This window comes from Stylophora pistillata, chromosome 4 (assembly GCF_964205215.1).
Source record: "Stylophora pistillata chromosome 4, jaStyPist1.2, whole genome shotgun sequence".
Lineage (NCBI taxonomy): Eukaryota > Metazoa > Cnidaria > Anthozoa > Scleractinia > Pocilloporidae > Stylophora > Stylophora pistillata.
Genome location: NC_142522.1, coordinates 5,774,893 through 5,793,843, shown reverse-complemented (window position 1 = coordinate 5,793,843; position 18,951 = coordinate 5,774,893). Strand labels below are relative to the sequence as shown.

General features: G+C 39.1%; 1 protein-coding gene across 1 annotated transcript in view; it reads left to right on the top strand.

Moving 5' to 3' along the window:
• LOC148732140 (MAM and LDL-receptor class A domain-containing protein 1-like) overlaps nt 1-18,951 on the top strand; it is a 57,838-nt gene that overhangs the window by 17,588 nt on the left and 21,299 nt on the right. The window contains 28 exon segments of the mRNA XM_088756411.1: nt 11-270; nt 862-964; nt 1,605-1,727; nt 2,274-2,533; nt 3,125-3,227; nt 3,868-3,990; nt 4,538-4,797; nt 5,413-5,527; nt 6,494-6,616; nt 7,266-7,529; nt 7,738-7,824; nt 8,176-8,562; nt 8,796-9,230; nt 9,674-10,321; nt 11,036-11,428; nt 11,655-11,764; nt 11,989-12,277; nt 12,714-12,907; nt 13,498-13,673; nt 14,381-14,556; nt 14,672-14,752; nt 16,390-16,565; nt 16,728-16,800; nt 16,887-17,000; nt 17,383-17,636; nt 17,724-17,832; nt 18,275-18,496; nt 18,726-18,839. Of these exon segments, the coding sequence (XP_088612537.1) occupies nt 11-270; nt 862-964; nt 1,605-1,727; nt 2,274-2,533; nt 3,125-3,227; nt 3,868-3,990; nt 4,538-4,797; nt 5,413-5,527; nt 6,494-6,616; nt 7,266-7,529; nt 7,738-7,824; nt 8,176-8,562; nt 8,796-9,230; nt 9,674-10,321; nt 11,036-11,428; nt 11,655-11,764; nt 11,989-12,277; nt 12,714-12,907; nt 13,498-13,673; nt 14,381-14,556; nt 14,672-14,752; nt 16,390-16,565; nt 16,728-16,800; nt 16,887-17,000; nt 17,383-17,636; nt 17,724-17,832; nt 18,275-18,496; nt 18,726-18,839 (5,772 nt within the window).

Sequence of the window (18,951 nt, the reverse complement as noted above, 5' to 3'; positions counted from 1 at the left end):
ATCTTTACAGGAGGGGGAAAATATATCTACATCGAAGCGTCACATCCAGCGAAACAACATCAGTTCGCAGAGCTCCTGAGTCCTTTCATCTGGGGACCAAAATGTTTACACTTCTTTTATCACATGTATGGATCAGATATAGGAAGACTTGTTGTATTAGTGAGGGCTGTGGGACAACAGCAAAATTACCTGATTTGGCAAAAAACAGGAAACCAAGGCAATCAGTGGAGAAAGGCCGTTGTCTTTATATCTATTGCGGGCGAGTTTCAGGTAAGATTTATCTCATGGATTCAATGGGTAACCTACTCTGGCGGAATGAGTCTTTCGAAACAAACTCTTTCCCCTTCAGTCTTACATTCCCCTGCCTCCTTTACAGCACTCGATGATCCTAGATAAATTTGTGATACCCATCCACAAAGCCTAAGAAAAAATTAAGACAAACCAGAACTTGGTTGAGGTCCACCCAACCTGTCCCATAATTTGGGTCGGGTTTGTTCGTGACAGTCTAGTCAGGATATTAGGTTAGATATCAGAGCTAAAGCTTCGAGTTGGAAGCAAATTAGTAGAAAAAAGAAAACGGTCGAAAGGGTAATAGATGGGCAAACTGAAGAAAGTTGCCCAAAATAAGAAAGTACATAAATCATGCCAACGTTTCCATGTTTATTTCGATTTTTTTAGTTTTATGGGCTATAGAGGCGTAGAAATGGTCTTTATTTTTGTTTGCGAGGCGTTCTTGCAAAAAGAGTCCAGACAATTTGAAATAATAACTACACCAAAGAAAATATAATGCAAATACGCATAAGTCGCAATAGTTTACGAAACCATAAATTCTGAGAAATATCTATGACAATTTTTTTGCAGGTAGTACTACAAGGATTCGTTGGCCAGAGTTACCAAGGGGACATTGCAATCGATGATGTGATATTAACGGATGAAATTTGTGTAAATCCAACCGAAACTTCAGGTACTTATCTGCTAAACATTTTTTTTTTTCACATCAACTTGCAAGCCTACTTATGGGTTCTGTCTGTTGCTTTAGTTTAATTTACCTACCCGTTTTTCATGGTATTCGACTCTCTTTTTTTTTTCGGAGTGTACAATGACCTTGTGTAAAAAGTAGCCATGTCGTAACTCGCTGAAGATGTTATTTAAAATAGGCTCAAACAACAAACATATGAAATACATATATATGAACTGCGGTTATGAAACGTATATGTGCACGATCCTTCGCAATAAAGCACTATTTAAGCAATAGTGAAAATCAGACCTGAAAAAAATTCAGGCCTGTACGGGATTCCAGTTGGCTTGTTAGCTCAATTGGTAGAGCGCTGCACTAGTATCGCAGAGGTCAGTGGTTCGAATCCCGTACAGGCCTGAATTTTTTTCAGGTCTGATTTTCACTATTGCTTAAATAGTGCTTTACTGCGAAGGATCGTGCACATATACGTTTCATAACCGCAGTTCATTTTAAACAAATCTACATGCGCTATTGGTGTTAGTCACCTGGCGAAAAGTAACCGTTCTTAATTTCTGGCCATGCAAATAATGTTACATTTTATTGTTTCGCTGATGTTTCCGTCCTTCTTAACCGTTTGAAATTCTAGTAAACTGTACCTTTGATGAGGGTTACTGCGGATGGCGTAATCTCCACGCAGACCAAATGGATTGGATACTAAGAAGAGATGGAACACCAAGCGGAGGGACTGGACCGACTGAAGACCACACAGGTAAGTGCTTGATCGGAAACGATATCTTGTCATGAATTGGAAAGGGATTAGGAATTTAACGATGGTCAAAAAGCTTCCTATGGCTCAAAAAAACCTTTCCTTCCGCTCTAACCCATCCTTGGTATTCTGATTGATAATTACTCTTCAGAACGAAACATTTCCTAAGAGTTTCTCCCGAATAACAATCTCCAAGTTTGACTCTGCTGACTTCCATTTCATATTATCCACGTTTATCTGTCGAGAAAATGATTACCAGCTTTATTACCACTGGTTAAGCTTTGAATGGTAGGACGTGATGTTGCTAATTTAACTATTTAACCGCCTTCCATTTAATGTATTTACTGAGTAGGTAAAATATTTTTTGCATGTTGAGCAACATCTTAACCGAACTCTACCGTCTGCTCGCCGCTTTAGAGTGACTTTTCTCCACTTTAAGCTTAAAGCTAAGGCAAGTGTTGCTGACGTAAATTAACTACAATAATGCTCTTAATTTTTCTTTTGCGGATGCTTATCGGTGCATGTAACTATTCGCGCATATCTTTACAGGAGGGGGAAAATATATCTACATCGAAGCGTCACATCCAGCGAAACAACATCAGTTCGCAGAGCTCCTGAGTCCTTTCATCTGGGGACCAAAATGTTTACACTTCTTTTATCACATGTATGGATCAGATATAGGAAGACTTGTTGTATTAGTGAGGGCTGTGGGACAACAGCAAAATTACCTGATTTGGCAAAAAACAGGAAACCAAGGCAATCAGTGGAGAAAGGCCGTTGTCTTTATATCTATTGCGGGCGAGTTTCAGGTAAGATTTATCTCATGGATTCAATGGGTAACCTACTCTGGCGGAATGAGTCTTTCGAAACAAACTCTTTCCCCTTCAGTCTTACATTCCCCTGCCTCCTTTACAGCACTCGATGATCCTAGATAAATTTGTGATACCCATCCACAAAGCCTAAGAAAAAATTAAGACAAACCAGAACTTGGTTGAGGTCCACCCAACCTGTCCCATAATTTGGGTCGGGTTTGTTCGTGACAGTCTAGTCAGGATACTAGGTTAGATATCAGAGCTAAAGCTTCGAGTTGGAAGCAAATTAGTAGAAAAAAGAAAACGGTCGAAAGGGTAATAGATGGGCAAACTGAAGAAAGTTGCCCAAAATAAGAAAGTACATAAATCATGCCAACGTTTCCATGTTTATTTCGATTTTTTTAGTTTTATGGGCTATAGAGGCGTAGAAATGGTCTTTATTTTTGTTTGCGAGGCGTTCTTGCAAAAAGAGTCCAGACAATTTGAAATAATAACTACACCAAAGAAAATATAATGCAAATACGCATAAGTCGCAATAGTTTACGAAACCATAAATTCTGAGAAATATCTATGACAATTTTTTTGCAGGTAGTACTACAAGGATTCGTTGGCCAGAGTTACCAAGGGGACATTGCAATCGATGATGTGATATTAACGGATGAAATTTGTGTAAATCCAACCGAAACTTCAGGTACTTATCTGCTAAACATTTTTTTTTTTCACATCAACTTGCAAGCCTACTTATGGGTTCTGTCTGTTGCTTTAGTTTAATTTACCTACCCGTTTTTCATGGTATTCGACTCTCTTTTTTTTTTCGGAGTGTACAATGACCTTGTGTAAAAAGTAGCCATGTCGTAACTCGCTGAAGATGTTATTTAAAATAGGCTCAAACAACAAACATATGAAATACATATATATGAACTGCGGTTATGAAACGTATATGTGCACGATCCTTCGCAATAAAGCACTATTTAAGCAATAGTGAAAATCAGACCTGAAAAAAATTCAGGCCTGTACGGGATTCCAGTTGGCTTGTTAGCTCAATTGGTAGAGCGCTGCACTAGTATCGCAGAGGTCAGTGGTTCGAATCCCGTACAGGCCTGAATTTTTTTCAGGTCTGATTTTCACTATTGCTTAAATAGTGCTTTACTGCGAAGGATCGTGCACATATACGTTTCATAACCGCAGTTCATTTTAAACAAATCTACATGCGCTATTGGTGTTAGTCACCTGGCGAAAAGTAACCGTTCTTAATTTCTGGCCATGCAAATAATGTTACATTTTATTGTTTCGCTGATGTTTCCGTCCTTCTTAACCGTTTGAAATTCTAGTAAACTGTACCTTTGATGAGGGTTACTGCGGATGGCGTAATCTCCACGCAGACCAAATGGATTGGATACTAAGAAGAGATGGAACACCAAGCGGAGGGACTGGACCGACTGAAGACCACACAGGTAAGTGCTTGATCGGAAACGATATCTTGTCATGAATTGGAAAGGGATTAGGAATTTAACGATGGTCAAAAAGCTTCCTATGGCTCAAAAAAACCTTTCCTTCCGCTCTAACCCATCCTTGGTATTCTGATTGATAATTACTCTTCAGAACGAAACATTTCCTAAGAGTTTCTCCCGAATAACAATCTCCAAGTTTGACTCTGCTGACTTCCATTTCATATTATCCACGTTTATCTGTCGAGAAAATGATTACCAGCTTTATTACCACTGGTTAAGCTTTGAATGGTAGGATGTGATGTTGCTAATTTAACTATTTATCCGCCTTCCATTTAATGTATTTACTGAGTAGGTAAAATATTTTTTGCAAGTTGAGCAACATCTCAACCGAATTCTACCATCTGCTCACCGCTTTAGGGTGACTTTTCTCCACTTTAAGCTTAAAGCTGAGGCAAGTGTTGCTGTTGTAAATTAACTACAATAATACACTTAGTTTTTCTTTTTGCGGATGCTTATCAGTGCATGTAACTCTTTGCACATATCTTTACAGGAAGTGGAGGTTACATCCACATCAATGCTTCACATCCAGCAAAACAAAATCAGTTCGCAGAGCTGCTGAGTCCTTTCATCTGGGGACCAAAATGTTTGCACTTCTTTTTTCACATGTATGGAATACACATAGGAAGACTTCATGTCTTCATGAGGGCCGCCGGACAACAGCAATATTACCTGATTTGGGAAAGGAATGGAAACCAAGGAAATAAGTGGAGAAAGGCCGTTGTTGATATACCTTATGTGGGCGAGTTTCAGGTAAGATTTATCTCATGGATTCAATAGGGTAATCTACTCTAGTGGAATGAGTTTCTCGACAGAAAATCTTTCCTCTGCAGCCTTACATTCCCAGCTTCCTCTACCCTTGACATCACTCGATGATCCTGGTAAGTTTATGACACCCATCCACAGAAACTAAGGAGAAAAAGCATCAACCAGAATCCGGCTGAGGTCAATCAACTTTTCGTATAATTTGGGCCAGGTTTGTTCGTGACAGTCTAGACAGGAAATTAAGTTAGATGTCTGTGCTACAGCTTCAAACCGAAAACTAATCAGAAGAAAATCAACAACGGTCGAAAGGGAAATAGATGGGCAAACTAAAGAAATTTACTCGAAATAATAAAATTTATATATCGTGCCAACGTTTCCACGTTTCTTTCAATTGTGAAGAAGATTTTATGGGCTATCGAGGCGTAGAAATTGTCCTTGTTTGTTTTTTGCGGGCGTTCTTGTAAAAACAAGTGTACGTCCAGACAATTTGAAATAATAATAACACCGAATCAAATCTAATGCCAATACGCATAAATCGCAGTAGTCTACGAGACCAAAAATGCTGAGAATAAATGAAAAATATATCTTACAACATTTTTGCAGGTAATACTGCAAGGAGTCGTTGGCCAGAGTTACCGAGGAGACATTGCAGTCGATGATGTGATATTGACGGATGGAATGTGTGTAAATCAAACCGAAACCTCAAGCGATCAGTCAGGTACACATCTGCTGACAATTTCTTTTACAATAACTTGCAGCACTGCTTAGTTGATTTTCTTGGTGAATTTCTGTGGTATCTTTCAACATTCACATTCGTTTTTCCATAATTCTCCGATTAAAGACATTGCTCTCTATTTCACTCCCTTGTGAATCTTTGATTATAATTTGAGGTCGAACTGACGTCAAGATATATCCGTTATAAGCCAAGCTTATTCAGTCAAGATGGCTGGATATTAGCCGAGTTCTTTTTTGGCATATTTATGGACCGAGGTCTATAAAAGGATCTTTTATGGACCTTTATGGACAGAGGTCCATTTATGGATCGAGGTCCATAAAAATGCGAAAAAAGAACGAGTTCAAGACGACTGGATATTAATCCAGTCATCTTGACCGAACAAGCTTAGTTCATAAAGGATTTATTATATCGCTAAAAGATTTTGCTTTAATAAGAATTAGAAATGATTTGTTTATTTCGAGAGCCTGAAAAGAAAGCCACCTGTGTTTGTAGCACAACAAACTCATGAGAGTAGTTTTCGTTTCTTTGTTTTGACTACTTTCTGCCACTTTTTGCGTTTCCATCGCCAAAATTGTCCAGAATTACGAACGAGTTCTAATTCTATTTTTTTCATGTGCGGGATCAATGCGGGCAATCCCGAGCGGGAAAGATGGGCCCATCTCTCCCGCTCGGGTAGCCAATCAGAACACAGGATTCGCTTTATCTTGCCCACGGGCGCTGCGAGCGATATAATAAAATGAATTATGACTCATTTGTATTTTATTATGTCTCGCTATTCCATTTTTTGCTTGTTTATTTGTTTGTTTCTTGTTGTTGTTGTTTTGTTTTTGTTTTTTTTTTAATGTTCTTTTCCATTTTTTAGTGTTTACGTTTTGAAAATGTCTAATACAAAACTATACCACAATTGAATCACCAACAATTCTTATCTTTTTCTTTGTTCTCTTTTAGGAAATTGCAGCTTTGATTTCCATTTTTGCTTTTGGAAGCCGGATGCAAAGGCAACTTTTCAATGGTCAATTGGAATGTCCACTCCAAGCGTTAAAACTGGGCCAAGAGCTGATCATACATCAGGTAATGCTGTGAAAAGTGATAAAAAAAAATATATTTGCTTCTTTTGATTTTACTTTTGCCATACTAAAGAACCTAGTTTAAGATGACATTATGTCTAAATGTGTTAAATAAAAGGCAAGTAAAAACAGCTAACCGTCAAAAGTTATGCTATTTTGCTACTTAAACTAACTCACATCAGCTTGCATCGAACAAAACCAAAGTTCCGGAGGCTACTGGAAAACCCTTTAATCATCTCTCAAAAAAATTATGTTCTTTTACAAAATTTTAAAAAATTCGAAAACGATAAAAGCAGATTTCGCTTGGGAAGGAGAGCACAAATGGTTTATAATGACATTTGAAGAAGTTCCAACTTGGAGACAAAAGTGAAGAAGGTCTCCTTGCGAAGAAAATAAGGGTTTGAGTAACAAGAAACAAACAGGGAATTTGTACCTACGAAACTCTATCTTTTTAATCATCTCTCTTAGTTCTATTTCATTATCGCGTATGACAAACTGTGCTTGCTCTTTGCGTGATCCGGTTTTTCTTTCGGTTTTGAAACGTGAAGGTTTTACTAGAGAGAGAAGTAAGAAACTTAATCTGAAAGAACGATGTCATAAAGCGGGTCAAGATGTCATCAGATCCTTTTTCATCATCTTATTTCCAAACATAGGATCTGGGAAGTTTATTTATATTGAGGCTTCGGCTCCTAGACGCCATGGAGACACAGCAAGGCTTGAAAGTCCATGGATGCAGGGACCACAATGCATGACATTTTACTATCACATGTTTGGTTCCACCATGAGCTGTGTTGTTATCTACGTACAGAGCCATAAGGAAAACAGAATTAAACCGGTTTGGCTTCAGTCTGAGGATCGAGGAGATCAATGGATACGCGAGCAAATTAATCTCAACGAGACAAGACGGTATAAAGTAGGTGTATCGGAAGTTAAAAACGTTTTTATAATTTTACAACCACGTAAATAACTCTATATAGATCAGTGTTGAACAATTCCCAGCATTTTTGCCTTTCATTTACTAAGTACCATGAGTGTCCTCATCGATGACGTACCCCGCAAGACTTATAGATTAGAGAAGTGCTGGTAGCGAGACACGATTTTACCTCTATTGTCTTCTTTAGGTAGTCATAGATGGTATCAGAGGCAGAAGTTATTATGGAGATGCAGCACTTGACGACCTCACCTTCCAAAGGGGAACTTGTCTCCAAAAAGGTGCATCTCTGTCCCATTTAAATAATGCATTGGGTTCGTCATTTCAGTTTTGATTTTCACTTTGCATTATTAAGCGAATACGTCTCAAATGGCTAAATTGATATGACTAACCCTATTAAAGACATATCTTTGTCCTCTTTTTTAAAATAGTTTTCTGTTTCTAGTCACTTAAGCAATCTTAGGCTGCCTTTTTTTATCTTCAGCCAGGTGTATATCTTCCAAATATCAAAATATCTGAATTTATGTAGTTTTTCCTTCCCTCTCTATCTTACCTTTGCAACTAAACTTGTTCTCCACCTTTTACATAATCTTGTATCATATCATTTCTTATCTTACCTGTCTCATTTCTAGAATCAAAAACCTTTTACGTCTCTTCCTACAAGGGCCAGACCTTTCGAATAGGGTTGCAGCCCTCCGACCACAGCCTTTACTCCGAGGAATTTCGATTCACTCTGCAAAGACCTCGGGGAAATCTGGAAGAGAAGCCATACTTTATTTACCCTGCAGTGTCGAAGGAAAAAAGTTTCTTCACACCAAAGTTGGATGTTGTTAATTACACAAGCTTTCCACTAGATGTTGTTGTCCTCAGCAGTGACGCAGAGAAAAACTCTCGAAAGATTTATATGATTGATAGAGGTCCGTATGGTCAGATGATAAGTCTTCATAATCACCGAAATGACAGTTGCTGTGGGAGAAAAACTGTATTCTCCTTTTATGCTCTTAATGTTTCTAAACCAGGTGAGAATACAAAAGAAGATGACACTCGCAAAGGGTTTTTTCTGCTCAAACGCCATAGACTGAAAAAACCTAACCAGTGGTTGTAAAGCTCATTCATGTAACCATCTTTTAGAGCAGATAAGGGAAAGGAACCTTTTAGATGAGCGATGGTGACATAAATAAGAAACCAATGTCTGATAATTGATGTCTTTCGGCCTCTACCGTAGAAATGAAACTCATGTCTTATTTCCTAGGCGATAATATAACCTTTGGATGCGAACCTGGCTGGTACAGAGCTGGTACTTCGTGCTTTCTGTTCTATTTAACATCAACCTTTAAGTGGAGTGACGCACGGAACTTTTGCCACCAATCCAACGCCGACCTTGCTGTCTTCAATGACGAGTCAACGATGGACGCCGTAGCCAATAGAATGAGAGAACTAAAATTTGACATTCACGGTGGAATTCATCTTGGATTGACCACTCAGGTCACTGATTGGGTCTGGATAGATGGACAGATGGTTTCTGACACGAATAATCTCTGGGGCCCGGGAGAACCGAGTGGACATGGAAAATGTGGGTCTTTCTACAATGGGATAAGATCGTCTTCAGACTGGGTTGGTTATGGATGGCGATGGAACGATCAACCGTGCAATAGTTTGAAAGGGTACATCTGTGAACAGCCACTTGGTATGATGACCAGCGATACGTTTTAAAATTCAAAATCTATCCAATAAAAAGTATTTCAGTTCCCCAAATAAAAACGTCTTTATGGTAATAATTTTTGGTTGATTCCAGAGTAACACTTTGAAAAGTTCAATGTTTAATTGCAATTTGATACAGAGTTTGAGTCCTCTTCGCGTTGACTTGGAGTATGGTATTCCATTCTGAGATAATGCTCAAGAGCCTCAGGTTGTACAAGTTGCTGAGATATCTGCCCTTGAATAAGAAATTAGACATTAGCAAGAAATACGAACATGTAGACAGAATGAGTTCTAAGGTAGAGCATACGTACCTCACCTGATTGCTCTGTTTCCAAAATGTTTTACCGACTATACTAAACGTATTAAATACCATTATCCTTTGACAATCATGAGAAAAAATTGTAATAATCGTTATTTTTTTTCTTTTAGATGTTCCTATGCCAGTGGCATTTTTTACTCTGAGGGGTGCAAATGGAACGGTGGACTTGAGTCCAAACGGAGCCACTGAAGCTAAGTCTAATAAAATTACGTTTGCGCCTGGTCCTTGGAAAAATCTAAATGGCTCCTTCTTCTTCAGTGGTATAAATGACAGTTTTGTGCACCTTGGAAATAACGGAGAACTTGACACAAGGTTCTCTATTAGTATTTTTGCTTGGGTGTATCTTCAAAACTCCACTGGGTATATTTACAAATATGAAACAGTTAATGGATTTTCCACTTCCTCGCTGATGGTGGTTCATCAATCACTTGGTGTTCAAGTGACATACATGGATAGGAAAACTTCAAAGGAATATATTCTCTACAAGAAAAACATTTTGAACTCAGACATATGGAACTTTATTGGAACAACATACGATTACCACACAGGGATTGCAACTATTTTTGTCAATAATAGCGTAGTCACCCAAAAAGTTCTCAAAGTAAAAATGGAACTAGGTACTGCTTCAGAAGTGCTGATTGGAGGTTCGACCAGATCGAATAAGTTCTTTCGTGGCAGGATATCCTGTTTACAGGTGTACGATCAGGCATTAGCTGTGGACCAAATAATCAAAGTCAAGTCAAGGTGTAATCAAACTGGTGAGTTGTTGAATACTTCTACACACAAATCAATGAGTAATGGCATTTAAAACGTTTCTATTGCTTAAAATGCTAAAAAGCCCCAATCTTTCTGCTGAATATATCTACATGCCTCGAATGCAAATATATCCTTAAAAACTAAAACTGCTGAAAAACCTTCAAAAGTACTGATTTATAGGTCTTTAAAGAGACCTTTCGCTGACCAAAGGGTTTACTCTGTATAAATAACAATTACTAACTAGAGGACTTTATAGAGCCTTGATACAGTCGAACCTCGATTATCCGGACTCGTCGGGATCTCGGTAAATAGTCCGGATAATCGAGAGTCCGGATAATCGAAAATATGAATATTAATGAGATAGAAATGTAAACAAAAGGTATGCAGCAAAGAAAACATCATTTTAATTGTGATATCTACACAGCCTGTATGTATTTACAAATAACGCATCCGAATATTTCTTTGTCTCGTCGCACTTGCGAATTTTGAAAAGCGCACAGGATAATACGCTGTTTCAACAGTCTTTTGAAAGGATTATTGGCCTTTTTGCAACTCTGAGTTTTCAAGATCACAACTAACTAATATTCATGAAAATAACTGGGAACAGAGAAAAAAGTCCGGATAATCGAATAGTCCAGATAATCGAGGTTCGACTGTATATGCAAATGTATTGAAAGTCTCATATTAAAAATCCTTTCCTTAACTTTTTGTCACAGCACAATTCGAATGTGGTCCAAATTTCTTCCATCTCCATGGCGGTTGTTTCTTTATTCACACCCAGAGCGCACTTTCATGGAAAGACGCTCAAATAGACTGCAGTCGAAAAGGTGCTACACTAGCCAAAGTATCTCGGGAAGGCTTGAGATCTGCCATATCTAACAAGCTGGAAGGAATGAGGCCAAAGCCGTACAACTTATACATTGGTTTTTCGGCGCGAGACGACTGGGTTTGGATCGATGGCAACCCGTTGAACGCTTCGTTTTGGACGCATGGATATCCTTCTGGTTACCATGGAGACCAGAGTTGTGCAGTTCTCTCAGCTAATTCGCCAAGAATCAAGAATGAAGACTGCAAAACGTACAAGAATGCTCTGTGCTCCAAACGTGCTGGTACGTCCCAAAGTCTATACTTCCTGTGAGATGGTTTGGCATGCAATAGCCAATTAGGTTGTTATCAACAAACTGTTATTGTAAGACATAAAAAAACCTCATTTAAACCGATTTCTGATACGACCTAAGACTTTTAAAAAAAATTCTTACTCTTCAAGAGGTAATTCTCTTAAAATTAACTGGTATCAACGGATTCTTTAGTTCACCATTTTTTTTTCCTTCTCAGAAAATTCCCTATCAGGTCAAAATTCGCTCCAACGATCGAGTGTTCTGCTTCCAAATTATCCTTTTCTGGCGATTGACGGATCCTTTTCCACATGTTTTAGGTCAAAGAAGGTAAGAGATGATGTAATAGGAGAGATATCACATGACCTATATTATAAACATCGCTAGTTCGTTTATCAAAGTAAATGAAATGATCTGAATCTTTGATTGATGGTGACTCAGACAATCGTCTGTCCGTCCTTGTGATGGTTGTTTGTTTGTTTTTTTGAATATTTGACTTGTTTGTCGTTCTTCTCATTATTTCATTGCTTTTCTCTTGCCCTCATTTCGAATAGGAGTCCAACCCTTGGTGGCAGGTGACCCTTGAAAAGCCTCTCTTCGTTGAATCTGTTGAGATCACCGAAAACCTCGACTGCTGTCCACGAGATAATGGAATTCTTAGCATCGGCGTATCCACTGATAAAACCAGTTTACATCCATCTTGTACCAATTCTGTGTCCTATGGAAAGCCGCGAGGTTACAAAGTACGCTGTTCTCCACCAGCGCGTGGACGTTACGTGACATTCAAGTTGATTAGTAGCAATGTCACGCTAGTTCTTTGCCAGGTTGTGATTCGCACAATTGGTAAGTTTCACCAGTTGCAGCTAATTTTAAAAACGATTAAAGTAAAGTGTACACACAACTATGGTATCCCCGGCCTTTGAAGTGTGTCTGCGAAGCTTCCCCTTCCAAAGGAACCGTAAGAGAAAGGTCTCTGACGCAGGTTTGTTTTATAATTGCCGCATCGTTTGGTCACAACATAATGGAACAAGATTTATGATGTCCTGCCTTGCTTGTTACTGTTAACATAGCAAATTTCAGAACAGTTATCCAGATGAATATACACATATACTCATAATATTGACCAACGAACGATTGCAAAGCTTCAGGGATAATTTGATAACTCTATCGTCCAAAAACTTATAACTTCTTGTACACATCATGCATTTCAAATGACATTTTTGTTCCTATGGGATGTTCATCTTCGTTCATTTGGCTTCCATCTATCTGCTTTTTGTAGAGTTCACCAGCGAAATCCACGGAGTTTGGCGTGATACATGGTACAAATTTAACTACAACACTCTAAGGGAACCACCTTTGCGCGATGATCCTGCTTTCGGACGTACACCACAAAGCCAAATAACTCTTCGAGATTTCGATGCACCGGTAAATGTGGCAGAAAGATACATTCAACGTTTGACTGGTTACTTACAGGTAATTTTTTCACTATAACTGTGAATACAAGTCATCTCTACAAACAAAAACAGATTTTTCTGTGTAGTTAATGACTGCCTCACCCTTAAGCTTTCGTGAAAACGTCATCTACCAAAATCGTACAACAGAAAAATCTGAGGTAGGGTTTCATTATCTGAACGAATACAGAAGTCGAAAAATTGCATTTTCTTTTTCAGAACTTCCATCCGTGCAGTTACAAAATCTCGTGACCTTGAATGGGTGGAAAAACAGAGAGACAACAAAATAATTTGGGTATATCAAAAAAGCTGAAATGGTAAATTGGCCACCGTAACGATTACAAAAGCTGACGTTTCGAGCGTTAGCCCGGCCTTCGCTCCGACGAAGGGCTAACGCTCGAAACGTCAGCTTTTGTAATCGTTACGGTGGCCAATTTACCATTTCGACTTTGTTGATATATCCAAATTATTTCGTTACCCCCACCGACGCAGCCCCAAACAGTTTCTTTCGAAACTATCAGCCTTTAGACAACAAAATAGTTTCTCTGAAAAGAAGTACCGAAAATGCAATCTCGTGTAGCCTTAGGTCGTTTTTCTTCCTTCCTTCTACAGGTTCCTGAGAGTGGTAATTACACATTTTACGTGGCATGCGATAATTTATGTGAACTATGGATGGACCATGTTACTGAGGAAGGCATTGAAACTGTTGATAAGAAGTCAGAAAAGACTGTGTCTAGGCAACTAATCATCACCGTTGAAAGATGGACTTACCATCAACAATGGGACAAGTAAGACACGCAAAAGAATAATAGACACGATTAGGGTCGCTTGAAACTTGAATGTGCATCATAGTACGTTCAAAGATATTCGGGAAAACTTTTTTCGACCAATTCTTACGCACCCTAAATTCCGGATCTAGGTCAGAACCTTTGTGCGATCTTCATGCTGTGGTCTTTATTACGAAACTTTTTTTGAAAGTACACAAAGTAAACCTTTCCAAATAGAAGGTAACTAACCAAGGAGAGGGTTGAAGTAAGTAACTAAGTAATTTTATTTAACCACATATCGCATATAAGCGATAGCTCGTTTAAATGCAAATGTGGAAACCCACCCATCCCACCCCAGGGGAGGACATCCATCACGCAGTAATCTCATGCGTGGGAAATTAACGTCTCCTACCCCTAACCCCACAGGATACGGGACCTCTATTTATTCGTCCCTATCCGAGAAGACTAGAATATCTAACCATTTCTTGATGTTAAATAAAGGTAGCATATTCTTCTCAATTATTTAAAGACCTTGAGTGTTGTTCCGGCCGGGGCTCGAACACTCGACCTTCCGCACAACAGTCCAGCGCTTAGTAGCCTTACTCCTGTTCGTTTCATATACAGAGAAAACAGCCACAGGCTTTTACGTATACACCTCAAGGTTTCTGGGTGTTCTCCTTTTTAGATCATTTACGCTGTTTTGTTTTGTTTTGTTTTGTTTTTTTAAGATACAAAGGCCAGCAAACATCACAACCAATATTTTTGGACAAATGCCGCATTTACCAAATGGGGGTCTTTATGAGAGAATTCAGAGGCGGAGACCACGTATCTTTGGGTATGCGTAGACCAAATGGTGAATATGAAAGGCCTATTCCAAGAAAAAGACTATTTTGGACTAAACCAGGTATGGCGTGCGCTTCTGTTGTTAGATATAACAGCTGTCGTGGCCGGGAAGCAAGAATCATTCAGAACTGCACTGTACTGATTATTAAAGCTGCTTCTTCGTTCAATTCTGATAGGGACACGTAAACTAGAAGTGACACTTGAAAATCACGAATCATCCATACCTGGTTTCGTTGGTACGGAATTGCGCATTTCAGGTGAATTGATCAGGTCTTGCATGTTAATAGTGGTGATTCATGCACTTCTAAATTACCAGGAATAATTAAGCATTACTATCAAAAATCACCTACCTCTCAACGAGTCTTTCAGCTTCTCTTTTACAGTTTTAAAAACTGTGACAGTATTATCGTCGTTTTTAATATTAGCTAGCATTACAATCATCATCATTAAGATCAATAACTTGTGTTATTATTAGTATTTCTATTTCAGGGAGAGTGTATTCTATCTTTGTGTCGACGTTTCCGTTTCCTTTGGCAACCACTATCCAAAATGAGGCTTAAAGGCATGGGTCGCACTTGGCAAAGCTTGGTGTGAATGTGGTCACTTTGGTGTAAAAATCTGTAATCGGGGCACATTTCCTAATGCGACCCTAACTTTTCCGGTTCGCATAAACTTTGAAAACCGGCCAAAATATCAAAGACCCCGTAGTGCTGGGGTGGGGCAGGCAGATTTCGGAAAGCTCGGACTAAGCATTAGCTATCACAGTGGTAACTGTCATCGCTTGTCAGTAACAGCAAACAGATAATATGCAATAAAATTAACAGCGCGCGAGATCTACTTCAGTTCGCGCTCTTTCTTTACCATGGACGGACGTGGATTTTATTATTACAATTTTATCACAGTTCCCGGTTTATTTCGGTGGCAATGCAGAGTATTCACAATATGTGTACCCTCAAGGCCAAAGTTGTGGTCCTGAAGGGACAACTATTGGAATTATTGAGAGCCCTTCGCAGAATTCCGCTTCATCATCGTCTCCGGAGCTCGTCGGACTAGCGGACCAATTTCATAGTGGCAGTCAAAACAGTTAAACAGGTGTTAACCTATCTTTCATACATCATACGAAAGACAAAAAGGGTGCTCCTGATTTAAATGAATAAGAAGAATAAGCATCACCGTGATCGTTATTAACAATGCTTCAAAGGGACGCATTTTTTTAACGTTTGTTTTCCTTTTTCAGCTCACTGCTCTCTCCCCATAACACGTGGATGAACGTGTGTCTGGTTTATCAAAGTGTCATCACTGACATATTTTTTCACCTAGTGCGACCCTGATAGTTGAAACCAGAAGTTTGCTTTCCGGTTGCGGTTTCAAATTTCTGTGGTTTTTTTGCCGGCAAAATTTAAAACTTTGCCCAAGTGCGACCCATACCTTAATTGTAAAAAAGTGAACCCTGGTAGTCGATGGAAATGAGTCTGACACCATTTCATCCAATTCAGTGGAGAAAAAAAACACAAAGAACGTGGTACCCTAATAGACGTCAAACCTAACATACAAACATTGCTACTTTCATTTTGAATAGGATTTTTCCAGTTCTGTTGTGATGGTTTGTTTTGCCCAAACTACCCTTTACAACTGAACATCTCAACCCTAGGAGAAAACAAAATGGTGAACCAGCCAGTGAGCCTGTCATGTGTAAACTCGGAAGTACTATCTATGAAACTATTATCCAAAAAGAGGCTTAAGTTTTGAAAAGTGAACCTTGTTAATTGACGAGAATGAGTCTGACACCATTTCATCCGACTCGATGGAGAAAAAAAACACAAATAATATGGTACTCTAATAATATGGTACGTCAAACCTAGCGTACAAACGTCACTACTTTCATTTCAAATAGGATTCTTCCAGTTCTGTTGTGATGGTTTGTATTGCCCAGACTGCCCGCTACAACTGAATATCTCAACGCTAGGACAATACATAACAGTGAACCCAGCAGTGAACCTCTCTTGTGTAAACACATCCTTCACGGCTGTTTTTGACACAGTCAAACAGCCAGGAAATTTTACAGTGAAGGTCAGTATATAGGCGTTATTGACAAAGCGTGAGGTCAAGATGGCTCATCCTTGAAATTTAGAGGAATAGATGTACTGACTGTGTACAACCAAAGGAAGGGTCCTTATACAAACCATATTATTCATTGTACTATTCCCCTAATATTTCTGCATATCAATACAGGTTTCCTCTTCGTTTGCAAGTAATCTGGAGAGTATTGTCGATCAGAGGGTGTTAGGTCATCTCCATCTTCAAGGTGAATTCCTTTCTCGTGTAATTTTTAACATGTCTTCTGATTTAAAAAAATAATAATATTGATAACTTCATTTATTTACTTCCTAGCCGTGGTGTTAATAGAGTGTTATTTCCAATCTTATTGTCTTGGATGGACACACCCTGATGACATGCCCAACAAGTCGAACTTAGCCAGTGCTAAACCCTTTGTTAACTTTCCAGGTTAGTTGTAAGGAGAGAGGGAAATCTCAGAGCTATACATAGGTACTGATTCATGATCACGTAGTTTGACAGGAGCGTCAAATTTGGCAAAAATGCACAAATCTGAAGAATATTGAATGCACAAATCTTTTCCGTTGCTAGATACTCCATGTGTCTGTCTTTCGTGCCCCATGAGTATGAGTCGTGGCAGAAAACGTGATAGGCTCTGGCTGCTGTGCTACTCCAGCCGCCTTGAAAATCAGTTTTGTTTCTTCAAAACTCTCCTGGCGAGACAATGAACATTTACACGTTCCAGGCACACTTTCCCAGGTCCTTTCAGCTTTGGCTCACTGAAAACGCGATGCGTTACTGCAACTGTACAAGATTCCTTTTTACAATATAGGTAGCTTTGCTTTTATTGATGGCCCTTACAAAGCACAATTGGACAGTCCTTTGTTGCCATGGCAACCGTTCCATAGATCCGTGGGCCTGTGTCTGCGTTTCAATTACCTCATGCCTGCTAAGTCGAAGCCGACCCTCGAGGTTTATCTACGAGAGACAAATAAAGAGGATCTGTTAATATGGAATTTGACTGGAAACCACGGTAAAAGATGGTCAGCAGCTCAGGTTACTTGGCATGGAGCCAAAGGAATTCAGGTTAGAACTGAGAAATGGGGACGAAATGAACTCACGTCACCACATTTAATCAAAGCTTGATATTTCTTATGGGGTTTATTCTTTTAGATAATTTTTAAAGGAGAAGGCGTTCTTGAAGACGAAATTAACGTTGCATTTGATGATGTCACTATAACTACTGAGAATTGTTCACTACGACCCTACTTTGCCCAACCAGGTGATTATGTTTTCATTAAAAATAAAAGATGGCTTCAAAATAAATTAAGAACATTGTTTTTCAGTATGAATTCGTGAAGTACTTTCTATTATTTATCTTTGTTACCTGTATTTTTACAAGCCGATGAAGTAAATGGCATTCAGTGCCCAGACGTTTGAAAGAAATAACAGCTAATTAAATATTTGATTATTCTATGCGCATCTGTTTTGGATGATTCATGGCAGAAAAATAGCTTTAGTTTCAAGCTAATGACCGCAGCTACACAATCTTAGACCTTACGGAAAGACATCCAGCTGAAAGTTAACCACTAAAATGGCTGATGTATGTTGAAACTTTACATTAACTTCTGTGCTTACGTTCAGTTTCTTTTAACAAACATTCCACTTGCCCATCAAATCCCATTTGTTCCATCGGTGATTCTTAAATTTTCCGGTTGCGTTAGGTTTCAAATGTAGCGAAGATCAGTTTACCTGTGAGAACGGCGAATGTATCAAGAGGAATTTGCTGTGCGATGGCGACTTTGCCTGCAAGGATCATTCAGATGAAGAGAATTGTGAGTGTCCTTCCAGTAGGTTCGCCTGTAAAGGAGGAGGATGTCTCCGAGCAACGGCCTTGTGCGACGGTAACGTGGATTGCTCTGGCGGAGATGATGAAAGCAACTGTCGTGAGTTGACTGTTTGTATTTAGTCAAATGATCATGAAGCAGAAGATATCCCTATGGTCTAGAAAATGTAGACTGCTAAGGACCCTAGACCATTAGTGAAACAGCAGTTTCCCGGACTATTACGCTCAAGCGGGTCAATTAGACAGTTGATTCCCACTGAAATAGCAATTTTCCAGATTCTCGTCGTTTGGTAGTTACTAAATGCACCGATGATAATTTTTTTTGGCAGAGAATCCATGTCCCTCTAGTCATCAGTGCCTTGATGGATCGTGCATTCCCTGGTCAGACACTTGTGGTCAAACACCCTTCTGCAAGGATGGAACTAACACACCATCTATATGCGGTAAGCAAGATGAGGATGTGAAGCAAGCATAAAGAAACGGTTAGCAGTTGGGTAACCATGTCTGCTAGAAAAAGTGAGGCTCTGCATGTTGTTTGCTTGTCTTGAAGAGAAT